The sequence below is a fragment of the Cervus canadensis genome, chromosome 31 (genome assembly GCF_019320065.1).
Source record: "Cervus canadensis isolate Bull #8, Minnesota chromosome 31, ASM1932006v1, whole genome shotgun sequence".
NCBI classification, from domain to species: domain Eukaryota; kingdom Metazoa; phylum Chordata; class Mammalia; order Artiodactyla; family Cervidae; genus Cervus; species Cervus canadensis.
This window is the reverse complement of record NC_057416.1, coordinates 36,475,443-36,496,626: the sequence shown is the minus strand read 5'-3', so window position 1 is coordinate 36,496,626 and position 21,184 is coordinate 36,475,443. Positions and strand designations below refer to the sequence as shown.

The 21,184-nt window shown below is 41.9% G+C and overlaps 1 protein-coding gene across 16 annotated transcripts in view; it reads right to left on the bottom strand.

Moving 5' to 3' along the window:
- The window catches only part of PSD3 (pleckstrin and Sec7 domain containing 3), a 573,880-nt gene that overhangs the window by 173,872 nt on the left and 378,824 nt on the right, over positions 1 to 21,184 (bottom strand). Inside the window, exon 12 of one of the 16 annotated variants that reach the window (XM_043454551.1) lies at positions 8,196 to 12,663. The exons of the other annotated variants lie outside the window; for them this stretch is intronic. Within the exon in view, the coding sequence (XP_043310486.1) occupies positions 12,634 to 12,663 (30 nt within the window). The 3' untranslated portion in view covers positions 8,196 to 12,633. Of the gene's footprint in view, positions 1 to 8,195; positions 12,664 to 21,184 lie in introns of those variants that run through there. 16 annotated transcript variants of the gene reach the window in all.

The window sequence follows — 21,184 nt, the reverse complement described above, 5'->3', positions numbered from 1 at the left end:
CGACTATAAATGACTTCTGTGCTCCAGCCCCTTGGGGAAGACGAGATGTAGTCATCAACATGACTGTGGCTGTTGTTCATCTTCAGAGAAAGCTGAGTGCCAACGGGAACACTTAGGCATGAGCCGTCAGGCACATTCCTCAGATGCCTTTGTGCGTATCTGGAGGTAATGTTTCTTTCTTTCCTGGATTTCATCATCCAGGGCACTTTCTCATTTTACAGGTTGTTAAGAGGATCCTTTGGTCAGCTGTTTCAGTGTAATACAAGTTAGCTCCACAGGCATTTCTGTATTGAAGATCTATTCAGTGTCCAACCAAGCCACATCCTGAAAGGTATACACGACACACAGCAGAGAAGCACAAACACATGCACCTAAACACACGCGTGTGCACACACACACACACTCACACACAGAGTTCTCGAGGAAAGGAACAAAGTCCCTTCCTTCTGCACGTCCAACACCATCCCCTCTGGTACCGCAGGTACAGTAATAGCTCACAGTGTTTTAGGGGCACTGTTTTGTTTACGAAATAATGAAATTTCTAGGCATAAACACTGCAAGCACAGGAGCCCTTTATAAACAAACAATCATATGAAAGCCAAGTACATAAAAATAAATTAATATATTTTAAGAACAAGTTTTTTTCTTCTGACTTAATTTCTGGAGAAGAGTTGATTCTCCCACACACTGTCACTGGAAAACCATTTATTGGTTTTTAAAATCTCCTCTCATGTTCCCTAAAGCAGGAATTAATCTGAAAGGCAACTTCTGTGTCTACATACCAGAACACCTCTGGATGCTCGTGGTTCCCACAACCACATTAACACAGGTAAAGGACTGTAAACATACATGTAAAGAAAGTTACACAGAAAATCATCCTTTTGACATGTAAAAGTTTGGTATGAAAGCTAATAATAATAGGCATAAAAAGGATAATGTGAGAAAGATAAATACTGCTTGACAAGCGTCTCTAGAACAAATGAACTTAGGGATGAATGGAGACAGGAATGAATGAATACATGGATAAAATGAGAAGTGAGGGGACAACTGGCTAGTATGAGCTCCTGAGAAAAAGGGGAGTAAATAGAAGACTGCCACCCTGATCAGCAGACAGGAACAGTGTAGTACCCGGAGGGGGCAGGTGGGCTTGGGCAAAGGTACCAGCTTGGGGTGGAGGAAACATATTAAAAAATCATAGGAGACACAAAGTGAACGGAATTCTTCCATGCAGGATATCATCAAGCAAAACCTAATTTCCTACTTCTTTTCTGCCAAATAACCTTTCATTAAGCTTTCAAGATACAAAACATGCTCTACTTATTGGCTCCCAATCATGTTATTTCTTCTGTAACCATGTCTGGCAGAAGCCTCCGCCCTACCCCAATTCTATCTGTCCTTTAAGGCCTAACTCAACACAAGCCCCAATAACTCTTTCTTCTTTAGGAAACCCAGAAAACAGTCAGCTTTGAAAAGACACACTACAAACAGACAAGGGACAGAAATAGATGAAGGAGAAGATGGAAGGAGGTTCAGAGCTTGGAAGAAACTAACAGTACAGATTTCCTTGGTTGTGATCTGAAGAAAGATGAAAACCAGGTCTCTCAATCACAGGCTGCCCTAAGGGGGTAAAAGGCTTTATACTTCCTTCAAGGAGGCTGGCTTTTGATTTCTGGAATCACTGGAGGCAATGGGGTGGGCATTCTTTTCTCCACCCTCCTACCTTAGGTTCCAATACCACTTCTCTTGGCGACTGGGGCACCTGGTGCATATTCATTTAGGATATGTTCAAAAGTAGGGTCCAGTGAGAGGGGCTTCTTTTTTTAAATGAATTTCTCTAGCATTCAGCCTATAAGATGGGACAGGTTATAGCTTGAGAACACTGCCACTGCCACAGTTCCAAAGAAAATATCATGCTGAGACTCTGGGCTACTCCTGGTGAAACGACGGTGGAGGGGAAAGTAAAATTAGTGCCACCAGTGGCGATGACGCAGAGAGGAAGAAACAAGGAAGAAATGCCAAGCGGTAGCCAGGCAATGCGATGCAAACCATTGCTTCACGGCCCACCCACTTCCACACCCACTGAAAGTGCTGTTCTTGGGGACGAAAAAAAACAGCTTGAGATGGCAACAGAGGAGCTGATGCCAAATCATCCTTACCTCTGAGCCAAGACGCTAACCTCGCAGTTCACAACTGCTGCTGAGACCGGGACCATCGGAGAAGCTTCGACTCAGTCTCCCCTGACTCCAGCACCACCTCCCTGAACCCACAGAGGCTCTTCCAGGCTAAACCTGCTTAAAAAAGCATCTCAATTGCTGGCCTCTGTTCCCTTCATGCATTTGTTGGAGACCAGCCTAAACTGACATCGATGAGTTAGTGAGATGTTGCCAAGTAATAAGCAGGCAGAAACATTAAGTTACTGAACTTTAATAAAATGACAGCTTAGAATTTAAAGACAAAGAAATCAGCTTTTTCTACCACAGGCAGAAAAGGAATATAGCTGGTTAAAAGACCCACAGCACCTCCCTGATCTTCTCTTACCTCTTTATTTTGCTATCAACTGCTATATAATGGATGACAGTGACCGCAGGATTATACCAAACTCTAGATACAACAACTGACACATACAGGATTAACTGCTACACAGTCCCAACCACCCCCCACCCCAATCATTCCCATGACTTCAAATTTTGCTCTCACAGAAGATTTCCCAACTCTGACCTGCTAGCCCATCTCCTCGTCTGGGTGCCCATTAGAACATAAACTTTGTGACAGTAGGGACTTCGTCTGTCTAGTGTCTTTCCGATTCCAGAGCTTAAGACAGAGCTCCCAGGAGCTTAGTAAGCATCAACTGAATGAATGTACTCCGATGAAATCTCAGATGCAACTTACACAAAATATCTTAATTCCATCCCAAACTACTGCCCCTGTCTTTCTTGGTGTTGCTGCTGCTCTTCTGGGCTCTAAAGAATCTGTGTTTATGTCTCCTTCATCACCTCTATCCAGTCAATCCAGCATCTAGGAAGTTTTCTTTAGAAACTATATTGTTGAATTTAAAAGAAATACACACACACACACACCCCCAAGTCCTCTTCACCTGTGCCACTGCCCTGTTCCAAGCTGGATATCATTTCCCCTGTTTTGGCAATCTTGTGTAAGCTGGTCTTCGTGCTTTCAGTTTTTGCATACTAATTAGAGACTAAAAGTCTCCTTTGCTCAAAGCTATATATACTTTTCCATTACGCACCTACTTTCCAAAGTAAAATTATGCTCTTATGGGGAACCATTCAAAGTCTGACTTTGCAACCTACCTTACCCACCAAGCTGGCCTCCTCACTGCCCTACCAGCTAATGTCTGTATTCACCTTTAACCCACTTTTATCCATCTAGTCCACTTACAGTGTAGATTCCACAAGGGCAGGGACTTGTCACTGCTTTATCTTTAGCACTGAGAATAAGGCTGAAACGTATCAGAAAGTATTTGCTGGATGAATGAATTAGTTATTGTAAGAAAAGAGAAACAGAAGGGAAGAGGTAACGTGCCTATTGAAATCCCCCCGTGAAGATGTTCACCACTCAGGTCAGTCCCCACTTTCCTGGGTCATTTCTCCCCTCACTGGTTTCCATGGTCACACAGTTCAGCACAACTCAACACTCATTCCAAGGGCCCAGTGAGGAGCCGGGGCCAGGTGTGTGCCAGGCACTGGTGGTTGGTGACCCCATCAGACAGGGCCTCTGCCTAAGCCGATCTTCAGCAACAGGGAAGGCTTCTCAGAGGAGGGGCCAGCTCAGGGAGGGTGTGCAGGGCAAGTGTGAGTCGGGTAACAGCAGGGAGGAGTTTGGAAGCAGAGGGAACAGGCGGGTGAAGGGCCGGAAGGAGAGGGAACAGGCGGGTGAAGGGCCGGAAGCAGAGGGAACAGGCGGGTGAAGGGCCGGAAGCAGAGGGAACGGGCGGGTGAAGGGCCGGAAGGAGAGGGAACGGGCGGGTGAAGGGCCAGAAGGAGAGGGAATAGGCGGGTGAAGGGCCTGAGGAAAGTGGTACGTTCTGCGGACCAGAGTGTGATGGGGCCAGCCATCACCTCTGGGTGACCCTTTCCCAGGCGAAGAAGAAAAGCAGAAGCCATCAAAACAGATAGGAAAAGGAAGCTGGGAAGGGATGCAGGAAAGGGCCTATGTGTCCATTCTGTCTCTCATGTAGAGACTAAACTCCTTATTAGAAAGGCAGAGGATACACTCCTTACGTCTCTTTGCTGAAAAGACGCAGTGTTCAAAAAGTTGACTGAAAACTCTTGATTCTCCCCCCCTCCCATCCCAAAGGAAAGGAAAACAGTAATTTTAAAATGTAGCCATTAAACAGAGATCATAAACAATTTTAAGTGCGGATTTAGTCAACCACACGAACCTTAAGATTTATTTTTCCGTTTCAGACTCTTAACTTCCTTTGCTAAACTGCCAAGATTTCTGAACTGGACTCCCCTAGGAATCCATGATCCTGTAAGTTCTTAAAATTACAAGGCAATTTGTAAAGTTTAAGGAATGAACTAAAGAAATAGTTCAAACTGGTTTTGATTTCCCTTCCTTTTTTGCTTCAAATTAATTAGTTTCTAAGTATGGCTTAGAAAAGGCATGGATTTTAACCAGACGCTTTTTTGCTGTTGTTCAGTCATTAAGTTGTGTCCAACTTTGCAACTCCATGGACTGCAGCATGCCAGCCTTCTCCGTCCACCACTATCTTTCAAACTCATGTCCACCGAATTGGTGATGCCATCCAACCATCTCATCCTCTGTCGTCCCCTTCTCCTCCTGCCTTCATTCTTTCCCAGCATCAAGGTCTTTTTCCAGTGAGTCAGCTCTTCACGTCAGGTGGCCAAAGTATCGGACCTTCAGCTTCAGCATCAGTCCTTCCAATGAATATTCAGGTGATTTTTTAGTAAAGTGCATTAAGAAGAGCCACCCAGCGTGGTCTCATACATTACCTTTAAACACTGCCCTTCCTTCAAACAATCAGCATTCACTCTGGGCCATGAACAAGAAGAGAGCACTAAGAAAAACCACAAATGCCATTCTGGGGAGAAATTCTTCATACCCTGTCTCCAGCCTGCTACACAGGAGAGGGAAATGAAACCCTGCTAACCTCTCCTTGTGAGGATGGTGCTAATGCAGTTTTTCTGAGTAATGTTACTACCTTGCATTAAATGATGTTCCCCCCCCCCCCCCCAGTGAAAACAACTCTCATTATTAATCTCACTTATTACTCATTTCCTCTTTCATAAAATAGCAAAACCTGAATTCCATGGGGACTAGAAAAGAAAGCATCATAAAGCACAGAAGCTCCCCTTTTCCTAAATTAGGGGCCTCATCTGGAATCTCAGCTCTTGACTTTGGAAAAGTAAGAAATACAATAAAGGGCTGTTTTTTTTCTAATTACAAGTAGTACACTGTGTTTTTTTCCCCAAATGTACCACTTCTTTTGAGATGTTCTTAATATGGGATGTTACTCTGTAACAACTCTTTGAAAACCACATTAATTCCACAACCACAGGACCACAAAACAAGGCCCTGACATTTTGGGGTGGCGTGATCACCAACCTCACCGTGCTCCTTGTCTGTTAGTGAGTCTCTCTCTCAGGCTCATAAGGGGCAAGTATTCTCCAACATAAACACGACACTCCACAACACAACTAAAAACGCATCCAGCTTTGATCTCTGTCATTGTTTGGAAGAAACGCAAAGACCTTGTATGCATGCATGTTAACAAGACTGCCGTAGTTCATATCTGAACTAGCATTTTGATGCTTAACAAAGCCCACTCTCAGTTCACAGAAGGAAGAGAAAGAAACACCCCACATTCACGGTCAGATTCACTGGCCTCTCTCCACCCATTCACAGACACGTACTGATCACCCCCTGTGTGGGGTTGGACATTACACGGTACCGAAGGCTGAGCAGCACGTGACCCCCAACACATACCTAGTTATGGTTGAAGATAATATTTGTTTTTAAGTGAAACTAAAGGAGATCAGTCCTGGGTGTTCATTGGAAGGACTGATGCTGAAGCTGAAACTCCAATACTTTGGCCACCTCATGCGAAGAGTTGACTCATTAGAAAAGACCCTGATGCTGGGAGGGATTGGGGGCAGGAGGAGAAGGGGACAACAAAGGATGAGATGGCTGGATGGCATCACTGACTCGATGGACATGAGTCTGAGTAAACTCCAGGAGTTGGTGATGGACAGGGAGGCCTGGCATGCTGCGATTCATGGGGTTGCAAAGTGTCAGACACAACTGAGCGACTGAACTGAACTGAACTGAAGGGAAGATAATTTGCTCCTAAAAACCACTCCCCTCTGTCCTACCTAGAAAATGCTCTCTTCCCCTCAACCCCTCAAAAACCGTCTTCATTACACAGCAAAACATGTGTTCTAAGGACTGACTACTGACTTCAGGAATCAGTGCCACTAATAATGATAAAAGCCTGGAAACAGTAAACAGGACTTTAAGATGGGCTTCATGTGGTCCTGTGAAGAAAAGCAACTAGATCCTCTAAAGCCAGCGTCTTCTACCCGTCCGATACTTAAACTTCACATCAAACATCATCCTAAGGACTTCTTTATTCAACTGAGTTTGAGGAAAGGAATTGTTAGGTAGAAAGACAAACAGGAAAGATTATAAACCTTTAATTAAAGTATAAAAAACTAACAACAAAATGAGAAAGATACTACCTTGAGCTTTCAAAGGAAACTGCATATAGAGGTTGATACAGGGCCTCAGAACAAGCATTCATCCTACCAGGAAATTAAAAGTTGTACGTTTAAAAATAATGGTTTCAGATCCTACCAGAAATTTAAAATAAAACTGAATAATAGAATTTGATCAGAAAACATACACTGGATCTTGGCCTTTGCTCTAGTTTTTTAACCTCAGATCCTTCTGTTTTGCTGCTTGTCCACCAGCTACACGTAGAGTCTGAGAATTGAGAACGCTCTATTCTGGCAGCAGGAAATTTACTCTTCAGAGAACAAGAGTCAGATTATTTTTCATTGTTTCTCTTTTGCAAGAGAGGAGTAATTTTTTGCCTCCTGTAAACACCTACTAGAAAGCATTGTCACTGCGTGCCCCAGAGAAGTGACCTCCAGAGGCTTTTCAGGAGACAAAGAATCTGCTCCAAGTAAGGACAAATACAAAGCTGGTGAAAACAAAATGAGAAATGGCTGATGAAGAGTGTTTAACAAATTTTTACCATAACAAAAAATCCCAATCAGCTAGGAGGTCCCAGACAAGGTCTCTGGTCTACCTGGACAGACACCAGACATAAGGAAAGGAGGAAGACTTGGAAGATATGAAAGTCTGGTCTCCCTCACCTACTGCTCTGCAACAAGCTGCCCGAAAGTCAGTGGCTTACACTGAGTACTACCGTGTCTGCCTATGACTCTGGGGGGCATGCTCAAGAGACACTGCCACAGTGCTGGTGGGACTCCGGTGGAGCTGGAGGCTCCCGGGCCTTGCTCCCCCATCGGGGAATGGTGCTGGCTACAGAACCTCGGTGCTCCCACGACGCTTCACCCTACAGCAGAAGAGCCTGCATTTCCTTCCTAACATGGAGGCTCAGAACTGTCCCTTCTTAAGGTCTGTAATTGTTACGACGTCACCTTGGCCTCATTCTGTCACAGAGGCCAGCCCTGCCTTCGTGGGGTGGGGCAGGGATAATCCCATCTTCTTGATGGGTGTGACAGCATGTACACACAGGGATGGTAGAACTACAGGTGACTATCTCTGCAGACAGTCTCCCACAAACCCCAGGCCTGGAAACCACAACAACACAGAAGAAGTCAAGAGAAAGAAAAGAAAAGGTGATCAGGATTAAGTGCCTTTACTTGCCAGTACACTCCATTCTCCTGACCTTGACTCTTCAACCAACGAAAAATAGAAAAGAAAGAACAAAATGGAAGATGCAGTGACGCCTGTGCCTTCTTAGAGAGCAGCCTGCATCACAACATCTCATTAGGATTTTTTTTTTAATATATAGAGAGAGAACAAAAGGATGAAGTAATCTCTTCATGAACTGAATCTCTTAGTACCTTTAGCTACATGTATACTTTACAGAGAATGATAAAAGAATTCGGTATCAGGTAAAGAATATATATATATATTTATATGTACATCTATACACACACACACACACACACACACACATATATAGCTAGGAAAAAGAAAAGTCCCTGTTAAAAATGGAAAGTTCCATTTCTTAGGTGTCATAATTTTTAAAGGTCAAAGTTTCTAACATATCTTTCCAGAAAAATAATAAACACTGGAATACCCACAGTTGAAAAATGAAATAAGAACAAAGCTGGAGGTATCACATGCCCTGATTTTGAACTAAACTACAAAGTTGTCATGATCAGGACAGTATGGTACAGGCACAGAAACAGACACACAGGTCAGTGGAACAGAATTAGGAATTTAGAAATAAACCCACACACATGGACAATTAGTTTAAAACAAAGAAGCAAAGAATACACACTGGAGAAAGGAAGACCTTAATCTCTCAATCCATTCCGCTCTGTTCCCATCTTGGTGTCCATATGTTTGTTCTTGACTTCAGTGTCTCTATTTCTCTATTTCCAAACATGTTCATCAGTACCATTTTTCTAGAGTCCACATATGTGAATTAGCACAGGATACTTGTTTTCCTCTTTCTGAATTACTTCACTCTGTATGACATACTAGGTCTTCGAGATTGTCAACTAAGTTTTCATATCATTCCATTTCAGGGCTATCCACTAAAAATTTAGCAGGAAAACTTTGAAGTCTGCAAATCATTTAGGACCACAATGAGCAAATCATAGTCCAATTTTGGGAAAATAAGAGAAAGATAAGGGAGCAGAAACACCCCTCAAACAAGACCACACAGGGGCCAAGGCTGATCACCACAGCGAAAGAAAGTGGGAAGTGATGCTTCCTCTGTTGCCATTCAAATGCAGACCTCCATGCTAAGCCAGCACTCACTTAAATCCTCCAGGCATCAAAGTCTGCAACATGTAAGGCATTAAGCTAAACCAGTGTTAAACTATGGGCCTGGATAATTCCTTATATTGACAAACATCAATCCCCACATAAAAGGCAAAAGTAGAAAGATCATTGAAGTTGGAGGCAGAAAAAAACAGATTTAAATCCTGGTTTTGACTCTGAGTAACTCCTGGTAAATAATTCTTTCAAAGCCCAAGTTCCTTCATCTATAAAAAACATGGATTAAAAATATCTTTAGTCACTAAGTTGTGGACTATGTGGGTTCAGTAAATACTTTATATGACTGAAAACAGTACCTAATAAATATAAATTGTATATGTGGTCATCTTTTACAGATTAAAGCCCCCAAATAATTAAAATTCCCAAGTAAACATCTTTTCTTTTTCTTTTTTTTTTTTAAATCACGGGAAAGGCACGAAGTTTGTAGTCAGCAGATAAAGTTTTGGGGTCAGATTTTGCTGGCTGGACGATCCTGGATTAGCCTTTATCTTCCCCAAGTCCTAGGCTCTTCAGAGCTTGGTGATCCTGACTGGGTACCTGCTGGGAACACAGCAGCAACCAAGGTAGAGCAAGTCCCTGCCCTCACAGAGCTTTCCCAATCCTGGGGGGATGTAAAAGAGACAAACACAGTGCTGGGCAGTGACACCTACAGAATGAGGGGGCTGGGGTAGATATCCTCAAACCCTCCTCCCAAGTGTATGAAGTCTATGACTGTAACGGTCAAAGTCAACCGAAAGAAACGATGGTTATAATGTCTCATTCTGAAGTTTTGTAAGATGTTAAATCATTCTTCCTAAAACTAAAAATCAAAGACTTCCAAAGAAGAGCAGTGTCATTACAAAGTCTGTTTGTACTACGAAAACAACAGTCCTCATTCGAGATAAAAACCTAAAATTCTGCTGTTAAAGGGAAAACTTATTGTTGTTAAAGGGAAAATCTGATCTTCATATTAAAGACTCTGCTATTCTTTAAACTCATAAAACCAGTAATTTAGAGAGTAATACTGACCACCAAGCCTCAGCGTACACAATCACAGCTGATGGCTGAGCTGCTCACAACATGGGCTCAGAGCCGAGCTGGCAAACAGACCATGGACGAGCCTGGGCAGACACACCACCCTCCAGGCTAAGATTCACAGAGGGCAGACATGGTTCATTTGCAGCCTGTATACTTTACATTCTGTTATCAGTCATACAAATATATCTGAAGCTAAAAGCAATCGGATGGAAAGTAGGGTCTACCAGGTCAATTCTTCTCTGAAATGTTCCCTACAGCATGGTTTTCACTGGCAACCTTGAGTGTAGAAGTCTTACACAGAAAGACTGACCTTTCAGAAAGAACCAGACAAGGACTAAGAAATAATATTCATAAAGAGTTAGAATCAATACGTATTTTTTCAGGCTGGTCAAACTGTGAGAACACAAAGGATTATTGGATATCAACAAGGGTTCTTCAAATGATTTTTCAATGATATAGTCAGACACTTTCTGTTTGAGTCAATTTAAGAAACACCCATCTGAATAATAAAATTATGCTTTAGGAAATTTATTTGGCAAATTAAATAAAATTGTCTAGCAGAATTCATTAAAAAAATCTACTTTAAAGAATAAATAACAATAACAAAATTAGCATATAAATTGTTTTTATAGAAAGTAGCCTCTATAATACTCTTAGGTTTCTTAAAACAGCATGTAATTATAACAAATTTGAGCACATCTCCTACAATCTAGTTTACCTATTTAAGCATAAGCATAATAAACCTTATTCCTCCAAATAATCTCTCCAACCCCCAACTTCCACTCATATGCACCAACGGTGACTGACTTCACAAGTCACAAGGCTTAAACGCTGGAGTTCTAGAATTCTATGAAATATATCAATATTCAAACCAGACTCTCAGACTTTGAAATGACAGATGAATGAACAGAACCTAAATCCTGTTATTTTACGTCTGTACGCATGTATGTAACACTATGAAATAAAAAGACTATTTTCCTGTGAAAATTCACTCAGTAGTCTTTGTGATTTAGAATAAAATACATGAGAAGCTCCTGGCTTTGTTACTTCAGAAACAGGCCTAAGAGGCTGAACGCTGTTTTATGTGGATATAGTACATTAAAGTGACTGGTATAAACACACTATTACTGGAATATTTATACAGGCTCATAAGGACCTGGAGGAGGCAAGGAACGTAAAAACGAACGTTGTTACACCGCAGATGAGGAGGCGTCTTCTGCAGTAGGACACTTCACGTCATTCACACGCTAGCCCTCCACTCACTGGGAAACCAGAGGCAAGAGACCCACCTGCCCTGCTCCTTGGCATGTTTCTTCTTTTTGCCCTAAAATAAAGACAGTAATGGTATCTAGATCATGGGATTACTGTAAGAATCAAGTGTGTTATACATTTAAACACTAGAACCATGCTTGGTACATAATAAGAATTCAAAAATGCTAAGAACTATGTCATCTAGTGTATTTATCAGTGGATGCAGCTACAGACCAGTGACTGCAGGACATAAGTAGCTGTTTACCAAAACTAAGGGCTCAGTCAGAGCTAGACTGACCACAGGACAATCACCAAAGCCCCCTGGGCTCCGCAACTCTGATTATCAAGGGACTGCGTTCACTTCTGGGAACACACTTCATAGAGACGATGGCAACCCAGTTTATCCCCAGAGCAAGATAAGCGGGCTGCTGGAATATGGAAATAATGTCACATAAACAGAAATCAGAAGTTGGGGGTATTTTGCCTTAAAAAACTTGGCTGAATCATAAAATAATTCTTCAAATATCAGAAAGGTCATCAAATATATAAGGGACCAGATTTATTATCTGTTTCTCCAAGGACAAATTTGGCTGGAGAATAAACTTTTAAAGAATATAAGATTTCTGAAAACAATGAGTAGTCTTTCAACATGAATGTTGACATAAAAAAAGAGGCTGCCTTTCAAATAACCAGAGATGGTTATGCTGAGTGAGCTATTGGGCCAAATGACATTAAAACTTCTCAACATTGCAGAATATTAGATCTTTAAAGGGACTTCAAAGTTATCTGGCCTAGTGGCTCACAGCCCATCAGAATAATCTGGGGAGTTTTAAGAACAACCCCAATGCCAACCCAGATCGAGTAGAACCAGGTCTTTCTGCAGTGAGCTGGCACTACTTCGTTAGTTTGCTTTGCGTTCTGTTTATAATTCCCCCAGATGCAACCATGCAGCCACAGTTGAGAAACACTGTATTAGCTCCCAAATGAGAAAATTAGGGCTCACTGTTAGAAAATGATGGAGCCCTCATTATCGAGATCAACAGGGCTGGTCTGGCACGTTTTACTGCCTACAGCTGCTTCTTCTGGGGACACAAGCCACCAGGTGATATATCTGAATCCGTATAGTGTTCTGTACTATAAAGGGTATCTGCCACATATACTGCAAATTAAATTTTGAAAACTTGAATTCCGTCACAGATTAAACAGTAACATGAATAGGTGTGGATGATAAAATGGCACCTTTTCTCACAGCTCCCAAATGAAGACTTACGTTAGACGCTAGGAGGAGGGCTCCATGAGATAGGAATGTGGCACGGTTAGGGTTAGCCTTTGGTGATCTAGTCATTTCCCGGAAATGGTTTTCTTGGATTGCTAAAAAGCAGACAATATTAAGCTCTACTCAAAACAAGAACTCTGACCATCCCCTTACCCCTGCCAAAAACAAAAAAAGTGTTCTATGAGAAATGCTAGTCATTTTTGCTAAAATTGTGTCTTTTCATGTATTTGAAAGATGAAAGCTGAGGTTCCCAGGTGGCTCAATGGTAAAGAATCACCTGCCAACGGAGGAGATGCAGGTTTGATCGTGGGTGGGGAAGTTCCCTTGGAGAAGAAAATGGCAACCCACTCCAGTAATTTTGCCTGGGAAATCCCATGGACAGAGGAACCTGGTGGGCTACGGTCCATGGTGTCACAAATAGTCAGACACGACTGAGCAACTAAGCATGCACACAAGGTGAAAACTACCCTGAGAATGAATATTTTTTTTCCTTTTAAGAAGGTCCTTAGATACATAGATATCATAGATTATTGAGAACAGCTCAATCTAAATGCTGGTTTTATCTGGTGGTTTAATTAATAAATTCAATTTTCAAAAATCATTTTGCAAGGCATATATGGAAAACTAAGAAAAATTCAAACGGATGAAAATTTAGTGATAAATATCTTTAAGAAAATATTAAGCAATTGAAAAATTCATTTAAATTGAAAACTATGTTCAGTTATAAACAGTAACAAAGAGGCACATGATTCTCCAGCAGAAATAAAAGCTTTAGGCAATAAACAAATCTGTGTAGAAGAAAGAAGACAAAGATATAAAAGGAAAAAATGGGTGTTCCTATGCTTAATTATTAGTTATAGGCTCACTGTTGAAATACCATGAGTATTTAAAGAAACAAAGGGTTGGGCTAACCTGGAAAACATCAAATGTAAATATAGTGCATTTGTTTGAACTCTATGGAACCATAAAGTTTGAACTCTATGGAACACATAAAAACATCTGTGCTTTATTATAGGGTTGGAAATGAAGAAGAGGATTATATACTTTGAAATGTATTTATTTTTAAAAAATATTTCTTTATTTTTGGCTGTGCTGGATCTTAGTTGCAGTGCATGGGCTTCTCCCTAGTTGCAGGGCGTGGGTTCTCAAGCACGTTGTGATCTCTGTAGCTAGGGCATGTGGGATCTTAGTTCCCTGACCAGGGATTGAACCCATGTCTCCTACGTTGGAAGGTGGATTCTTAACCACTGGATTGCCAGGGAAGACTCTGAAATTCATTTTTTAAACTTTCATTTTTCATATATCTAATGACCTACAGATAAAAGGTCCATTTTACAAATACAGTATCTTGCACTATTAATAAACATGGTCACAGAACTCTTAAGTTATTCCATTTTTATTAGTAAAAATATAAACGAAGTACTTTTAAACAACATTAAGAGATGAGATGAAGTCAATGCTATCAGTTAATTTTAGAACACAGGTTCCTTCCAAAAGAAATTTCAAGACACCACTCAGGATATAACATCAAATCTGGGGTAATAGACTGCTTGGTAACTTTCTTCTTCATGAAAAAACTCAGAGAAACTAAAGGGCAAGGTGTAAGCTATGAGTCAAAGAAGGAAGTGTCAGGAAGGCGGCCAGCTCGAGGTCCTCAGGCCACGCCCAGCTGTGGTCCAGGCCGTTCTCTGGACCAACTCCTGACTCATCTGCACAGCGGGCCCCTGCTGGCCTGTCTTTTGCTCCCACCTCTGATCTCTGACGGCTCCTGCTGTGTTAACTTGGCCTGGGTCCCCTACACGGCTGCTACGAGGACCGGGTTCTGGCACCCACTCACTATCTCCTCAGAATCTGACCTCAGCTGTAGCCTTTTCTTCCACTTCACTATTCCCCTCAATTCTGACAGCTTGCAGTGACCTTCTCCTGCTACCGAGACAGAGATGCCTTGCCGTTTCACCTGTGAAATTCTCAAGTAGAGTGCAGCACACCTTGACTCCTATTTTTCAGGGTCTCTTTTAGCAATCAAATCACTGAACTCCTATTAAAGCAGGGAGAATCCAACAGAGTGACCCTGAACAAGCTTCAGTTCTTTTTTGAGCCAATCCTTAAGAGTTCTTCAGCTTTCTCATCTAAAAATGCAGGAATATGAGACTAGACCACCTTTTAACATTAGAAAGTCAAGTCACTCAGTCATGTCCAACTCTTTGCAACCCCATGCACTGTAGCCCACAAGGATTCTCCAGGCAAGAATACTGGAGTGGATTGCCATTTCCTTCTCCAGCTGATCTTCCTGACCCAGGGCTTGAACTCAGGTCTCCCACGCTGCAGGCAGACTCTACCATCTGAGCCACAGGGAAGTTTCTTTTTAACATTACCTCCAGCTCTAATACAAGGGCTCTGTATTCCCAGTGGCTCAGTGGTAAAGAATCTGTCTGCCAATGCAAAAGATGTGGGTTCAATCCCTGGTCCAGGAAGATTTCCTGGAGAAGGAAATGGCAACCCACTCCAGTATTTTTGTCTGGGAAATCCCAAGGACAGAGGAGCCTGGCAGGCTACAGCCCATGGGGTTGCAAAGAGCCGGGCATGATTGAGCAACTAAGCAATAACAACAATTACTGACTTCAGAGAAATGGCCCCACCAGACACCTAAGTCCCAGGAGTCACCCAGAAACCCTCTCACTCATGTAGCCCCAAAACCAATGAACAAATTACTCTCCTCCATCCTTGCTATTCTGCCTCTGACTCCTCCTGATTCTGCTCAGTCGTCACTTCCACCTCCCCTGTGAAGCTGGTCATAAACGCACTCACAGCTTTGGGCGCCCGTGGGGTCCAGCTCTCCTGCTTGCCAGCCCCCCTGCCCCCCCCACAGTGTCTCCTGAATGTGAACGAAAGCTGAGGTGTGTCCTCAGAGCAGAGGCCTGACTCCACCCTCTAGAAGGATGTTCTGCACAGTGAACGAATACAGGAATGAAAGGAAGAGTAAAAGCTCATAAAAAGGTTCAGACTCAAACACATGAGAGAATGTGTTCTGCTGTCTGTTAAATCTTAGAAGACACTGGCAAAAAGTAAATTAGAACAAGTCAGGAAAGGGGAAAGACTTACAGGTACTAGTGATAAGCCAGAGGATGTGCTAAACACTTTGACATATGCAATCTAACTTAATCCTTGTAACAACTGTTCAAAGGAGGTAATGTCATCTCCATACTGCAGTTGGCGATAGGAGCCTCAGATTATGCTTCATTAACCTGTCCAACAAGTGGCAGGGTCAGAGTCTACTGCTCTTTCCCCAGGGCTAGTTACTGTCGTGATCCACCTTCAGAACAGTGCTCACTGCAGCTTGCCAATTTTATCTGATATTAAAATCCTTGAATTTGAGAAACTAAGATATCCGGAAAAACTCCACAAATCCTGGAACTGTGCTGCTCAATGTACAGACTCTACACTTACATGTTGGCACTTGCTATATATAGCGGTACCTTTAAAATAAAATATCCTAAAATTCAGTCTTGTGCTAAAATTATCTAGCAGCATTAGTAGCACAATAAATGTTGGAATGCCCCCTCTCATCTACTTTAAGTTCTCCGGAGATTACAGTATAACAATATGGGCTTCAATGCCTTGCATCTAACTTAATCATAAAAGGCAAATGTTCTGACCTCCAGTTACCAACGATGAAACAGTGAAGATTGCAAACAGAAGAAAAGAGCAGGTGGAGTCCCAAAGGAAAATGTGAAATTTAAATGAAATCTAAATGATTTTTAAAAAATAGGTCAACCAGGATTATATATTTAAACAAAAGTGTTATGGGAAAAAAGGATAAATAATGTGTAAAAACATTATCAAGAGTCAAGTGAGGAAAATGTGCTTTCAACATTATCACTTTTTTCCTTGGAAAGCTTTGGTGATTCAACTTTGAGCAGCCTATTAATAGGGAAGATATGAAAGAGAATTACAAATGCAAGACAACAGAAGAGTTTTTCACCTCTTATCCTCATTCTTGGAATGGTCTTCCTATATCACAAGCACATACTTACTTTTGACATTGCATCCCTATTAGAAACCCCGTACTGCTCAAAATCACACGGACAGATGGGCCTGAAATCCACGGCAGGGAGCTGTGTGTGCTGTGCTTAGCCACATCCGACTCTTTGAGACCCCATGGACTGTAGCCTGAGAGGCTCCTCCGTCCATGGGGATTCTCCAGGCAAGAATACTGGAGTGGGTTTCCATGCCCTCCTCCAGGGGATCTTCCCAACCCAGGGATCGAACCCAGGTCCTCCGCATTGCAGGTGGATTCTTTATTGTCTGAGCCACCACCTCAACACACTTAAATCAGGATGGTCAGGCTTAGAGTTCCAGCACTACAAAGAACCACAGGGACTGTGCAAGCATGAGAAAAACAAAACAAGCCTTTATAATCATCAAGTAACTGATGTCATAACCAAATTAAGAATATAGGCATATCTCTGAAAATATGCAGTCATGTACATATACATTTCTACGTATTCTATATTATGCTATACCTAAATATAGATGGCTTTTGTTAAGGTATTAGTGAATTCTGGCTCCCATCATATCTAAGGTGGGCCACCATTACCCAGGGGTCAAGAAGCATTTGATCTCTCTCCTATTTATGACTACAAGCCTGAAGAGCACATCAAGTTGGTACCCTGCTCCAGGGTTTAATTCTTCTAATGAAAATTGTCAGACTTAATTGCTTCTGACTAATCTACAATTTAGGCCTTTTGGTTTATCTCCCATGAAGACAAAGAGCTTGTTATACCCATTCTCACAATAACCTTTCACAGCCTAGAATTATAAGCTAGTCATTAAGTTCGTCATTCTCCAAATATGTTCCAGGGGATTAAAGATGCTTCCAAGAGCAGAGCCAGGCCCTGTACTTTCCCCTAAGTCATATGATCTTGGACACTCTTTTAGGATAACCATCCAATTCTGTCAGCCTTAGAGATACCATTTTATTTCTCAATAATTTCTATCGAATAGCAGGCCTCTTCTAAAAAGAAGCCATATATACTTCTCTGTGTATTCTATGGAAAATAAATCTTTAAATATTTAACTCAGAAAGTGAAGTTCTCTAATCTGCTGCCCCCCAACAGTACCATCATTAAACACATTATTATCTAATCTCTAAGATTCAAAATTTGTATCTCTAAGATACAAAATTTAACAGAAATGGCATCATTTGTTATTTCATGCTATATTGGGAGTTTTCCCCATTCGTTCCTAGAAGATAATAAAGTATTAATATTTTATCAATATTATATGCTAAGTATTATCCCAAGTGCTTTATATGGGCTTTCGCATTTAATCTTCATAGCCAGTCCATAAGTTGACACTATTATTATTCCCAACTTACAAATGAGGAAACTGATGAACAGAGAAAGGAGGAATAATTCTTTCCCAGGGTCACAGAATTCACATGAAATGTTGGAGATGGGATGAGAGTCCAGGCAGCCCAAGTGGGGTCACACTGTGCACCCCTTTCATCACTGTGAAAACTGTATCAAGTACATACATGTCATGTTATGCAGTTCTTTTTAATAACTCTTAATTATATGAATATAAGATAACTAATCTCTGAGGGATGGACATCTGTGTTATTTTTAATTTCTTGCTTTTGCAAACAATGCTGCAATTAGTGTCCTTGCATATATATCTCTATACATTTAAGTATCCAGCATCCTTTTTATTTTGAAATATTTTAGACCTACAAAAAAGTTGTACAAATGGTACAGAGCTCCTGTATACCCTTCACCCAGCCTTCCCTTAATGTTAACATCTTATATAACTGTACTATAATTATCAAAACCAGGAAATTAACATTGGTACTGTATTATTAACTAAACTACAGATCCTATTTGAATTTCACTGTTTTTTCATAACTGCCCTCTTCTATTCCAAGATCCTATGGTCTATTTAGCAGCTGTGTTTTCTTGGCCTCCTCCAGGCTGTGATAGCTGGCCAGTCTTTTATGGCCATGACACTCCAAGGAGGGCTGGTCGGCTAATATTCCTCAGTAGGAGTTCGGTCAGTGTTTCCTGCGTGCTCACTGAGCTCGGGCCTTGGGGAAGGACAGCACAGATGTGACGCTGTAACCTTCTCAGTACGGCACATCACAGGCCTTGTGGTCCACGTCTTACCACTGGCACGATTAACCCTGATCACTCGGTCAAAGTGCTACATGCTGGTGTCTATACTGCAAAGTTCCTATTTTGCCCTTTGTAGTTAATACCTGGGAGAGACAATTTGAGACTATGTCAAGATCCTGTTTCTCCTCAAACTTTCACCCACAAACTTGAGCATCCATCAATGATCCTCATGTGCAACAATCATGGTGGTATTTGCCTAATGATGATATTCAGTTTTCCTCTTTGCTGTTATAGGCATTAACTGAAATTTTTCTGTAAGCAAAAGCTGCCTCTTCTGCACCATTTAAATACCATTTAAAGGTGGACATTACTTTTGCTCTATGGGGCATAATCTGAGACTACCACTTCTTGCTCTGACTGCCCAGGGCTGGCCACTCAGAGCCCCTCTAGCCGGCTGGAGTGCCCTTTTGACAGGCCACCCCCTTTCCGGCACCACAAGATGTTCTGTGACTCTTGTATTTTCCCTGCTCCAGATGGAGAGTCAAACACTTCTCCAAAGAGACCTGGTCCTTTTATTGGTAAACGGTATTTTAAAACCAAGGTTTAGCTGCAAGAGTAGTCATGGCTACTGCGGGTCACCGCTTCTAGAACCCCTTAGCAGGCAGAGCTAGAAAATCTCTAACTCATTTCTACATGCCAGTTGCCTCTCTGCATCTGTCTATACATTAAAAACTATAGTAGTCAGGTACAGATGTGAGAGCTGGACCATAATAAAGGCTGAGCGCTGAAGAACTGATGCTTTTCAATTGTGATGCTGGAGAACACTCTTGAGAGTCCCTTGGACTGCAAGGAGATCAAAGCAGTCAATCCTAAAGGAAATCAACCTTGAATAGTCATTGGAAGCACTGATACTGAAGCTGAAGCTCCAATACTTTGGCTACTTGATGCAAAGAGCCAACTCATTGGAAAAAACCCTGATGCTGAGAAAGATTGAAAGCAAAAAGAGAAGGAGGTAGACATAAATTTGAGCAAACTCCATGAGATAGTGAAGGACAGGGAAGCCTGGTGTGCTGCAGTCTATGGGGTTGCAAAGAGTTGAACACAATTTGGTGACTGAATATATAGATACCTGGCTCTTATCATATGCACTTTATTTGCTTACGTGTTAATCTTAGTATATGCTGAGAGTTATAGTCTCAATTGCCAGCTCTTAGCCTCCGTTGCTCACAGAAAATAATGTAAAATTTTATTGACTTTTTAAGATTGGGAATTTCTCCTCAAATGCAAATATTGCCAAAAAATTCTCTACTTTTTAATAATAACATAAAAACACCATAAATCTGAGTTTGGCCATTTCATACAAATATAGGTGGGTACCCTTAGGAGTACTAACACCACTTAATAGAAGGATCTTTAAATTAAGCTTTTAACTCAGTACTACAAACAAGGAAAATATAAGAACCTCAATAATCTGTGTAGGGGAGTTTCCAAAGGTTTGGTTTGACATGTTTTTAATTGAGTTTTTCCTAAAGAAAAACATGAAACTGATGTGGTGGAGGAAAAAAAAAGAAAAAGAACAAAAAAAAAAAATATATATATATATATATATATCCTCAAAGCCAGTAGCACTGTGAAAACATGAAGAGGAAGAAATCAGTGAAGCAGTGGCAATCTCTTAGAGCTATCAGAAAATATACTTAAGCATATTAAAGCGGAAAATGAATGTAAAAAGATGAAATCAGAAGCAGTTCCGGGGAATCTTTTAAGTACTAAAGTGTAAAGCTTTAATCAGAGCACCGGGGTCAGGATCTCGGCGGATAGAAGTGCGGTCAGGAAGCAGGGCTTTGTGCGCAGGCGCAGACGGTTCCTCAGCCGCCGCTGAGTTACCTCTCCGCTGGGTCACGTCTCCGCTGGGTCACCTCCCCGCGGGGTCACCTCCCCGCGGGGTCACGTCCCCGCTGGGTCACCTCCCCGCGGGGTCACCTCCCCGCGGGGTCACCTCCCCGCTGCACAGTCAGGACACACGGAGCAACTCCCAGAAAGGACCGGCCTCCCCTAGCGAACCTCTGATCATCACGACCAACACTTCGGGTGTGGGTCTAAGACCGGAAGAGAAGGAAAGAAGCCAGTGCTGGCAAAGGACAGGAAGACAGGTTTGAAAAGACCCTGGAAGGCTCTGTGGCCCCGGAAGTTTAAAGAGCAAACTGCGAATCACCGGAGAAAGCCATAATTTGTAGATCCCCATGAAATGACCGCTTGGTTTTTTGTCACCAGGGCTTCCCCTTTGCATTCTATTTCTCGTATCCAGTTTTGGGGAAAAAAAATACCAGCTAGCTTGCTGGTTTCGGTATGTGGGCCCTTATGTACACATGCTTTCGAAGGGTGAATACAAATGACCACAGGCAGTTATAACCTTTGTATTTTTAAAAGGCTGGCAGGAAGTATTGTTAAGACGTTCTGTAGAGATGCTATGCCTTCCTTTCACAATAAAAACACAATCCTTTCT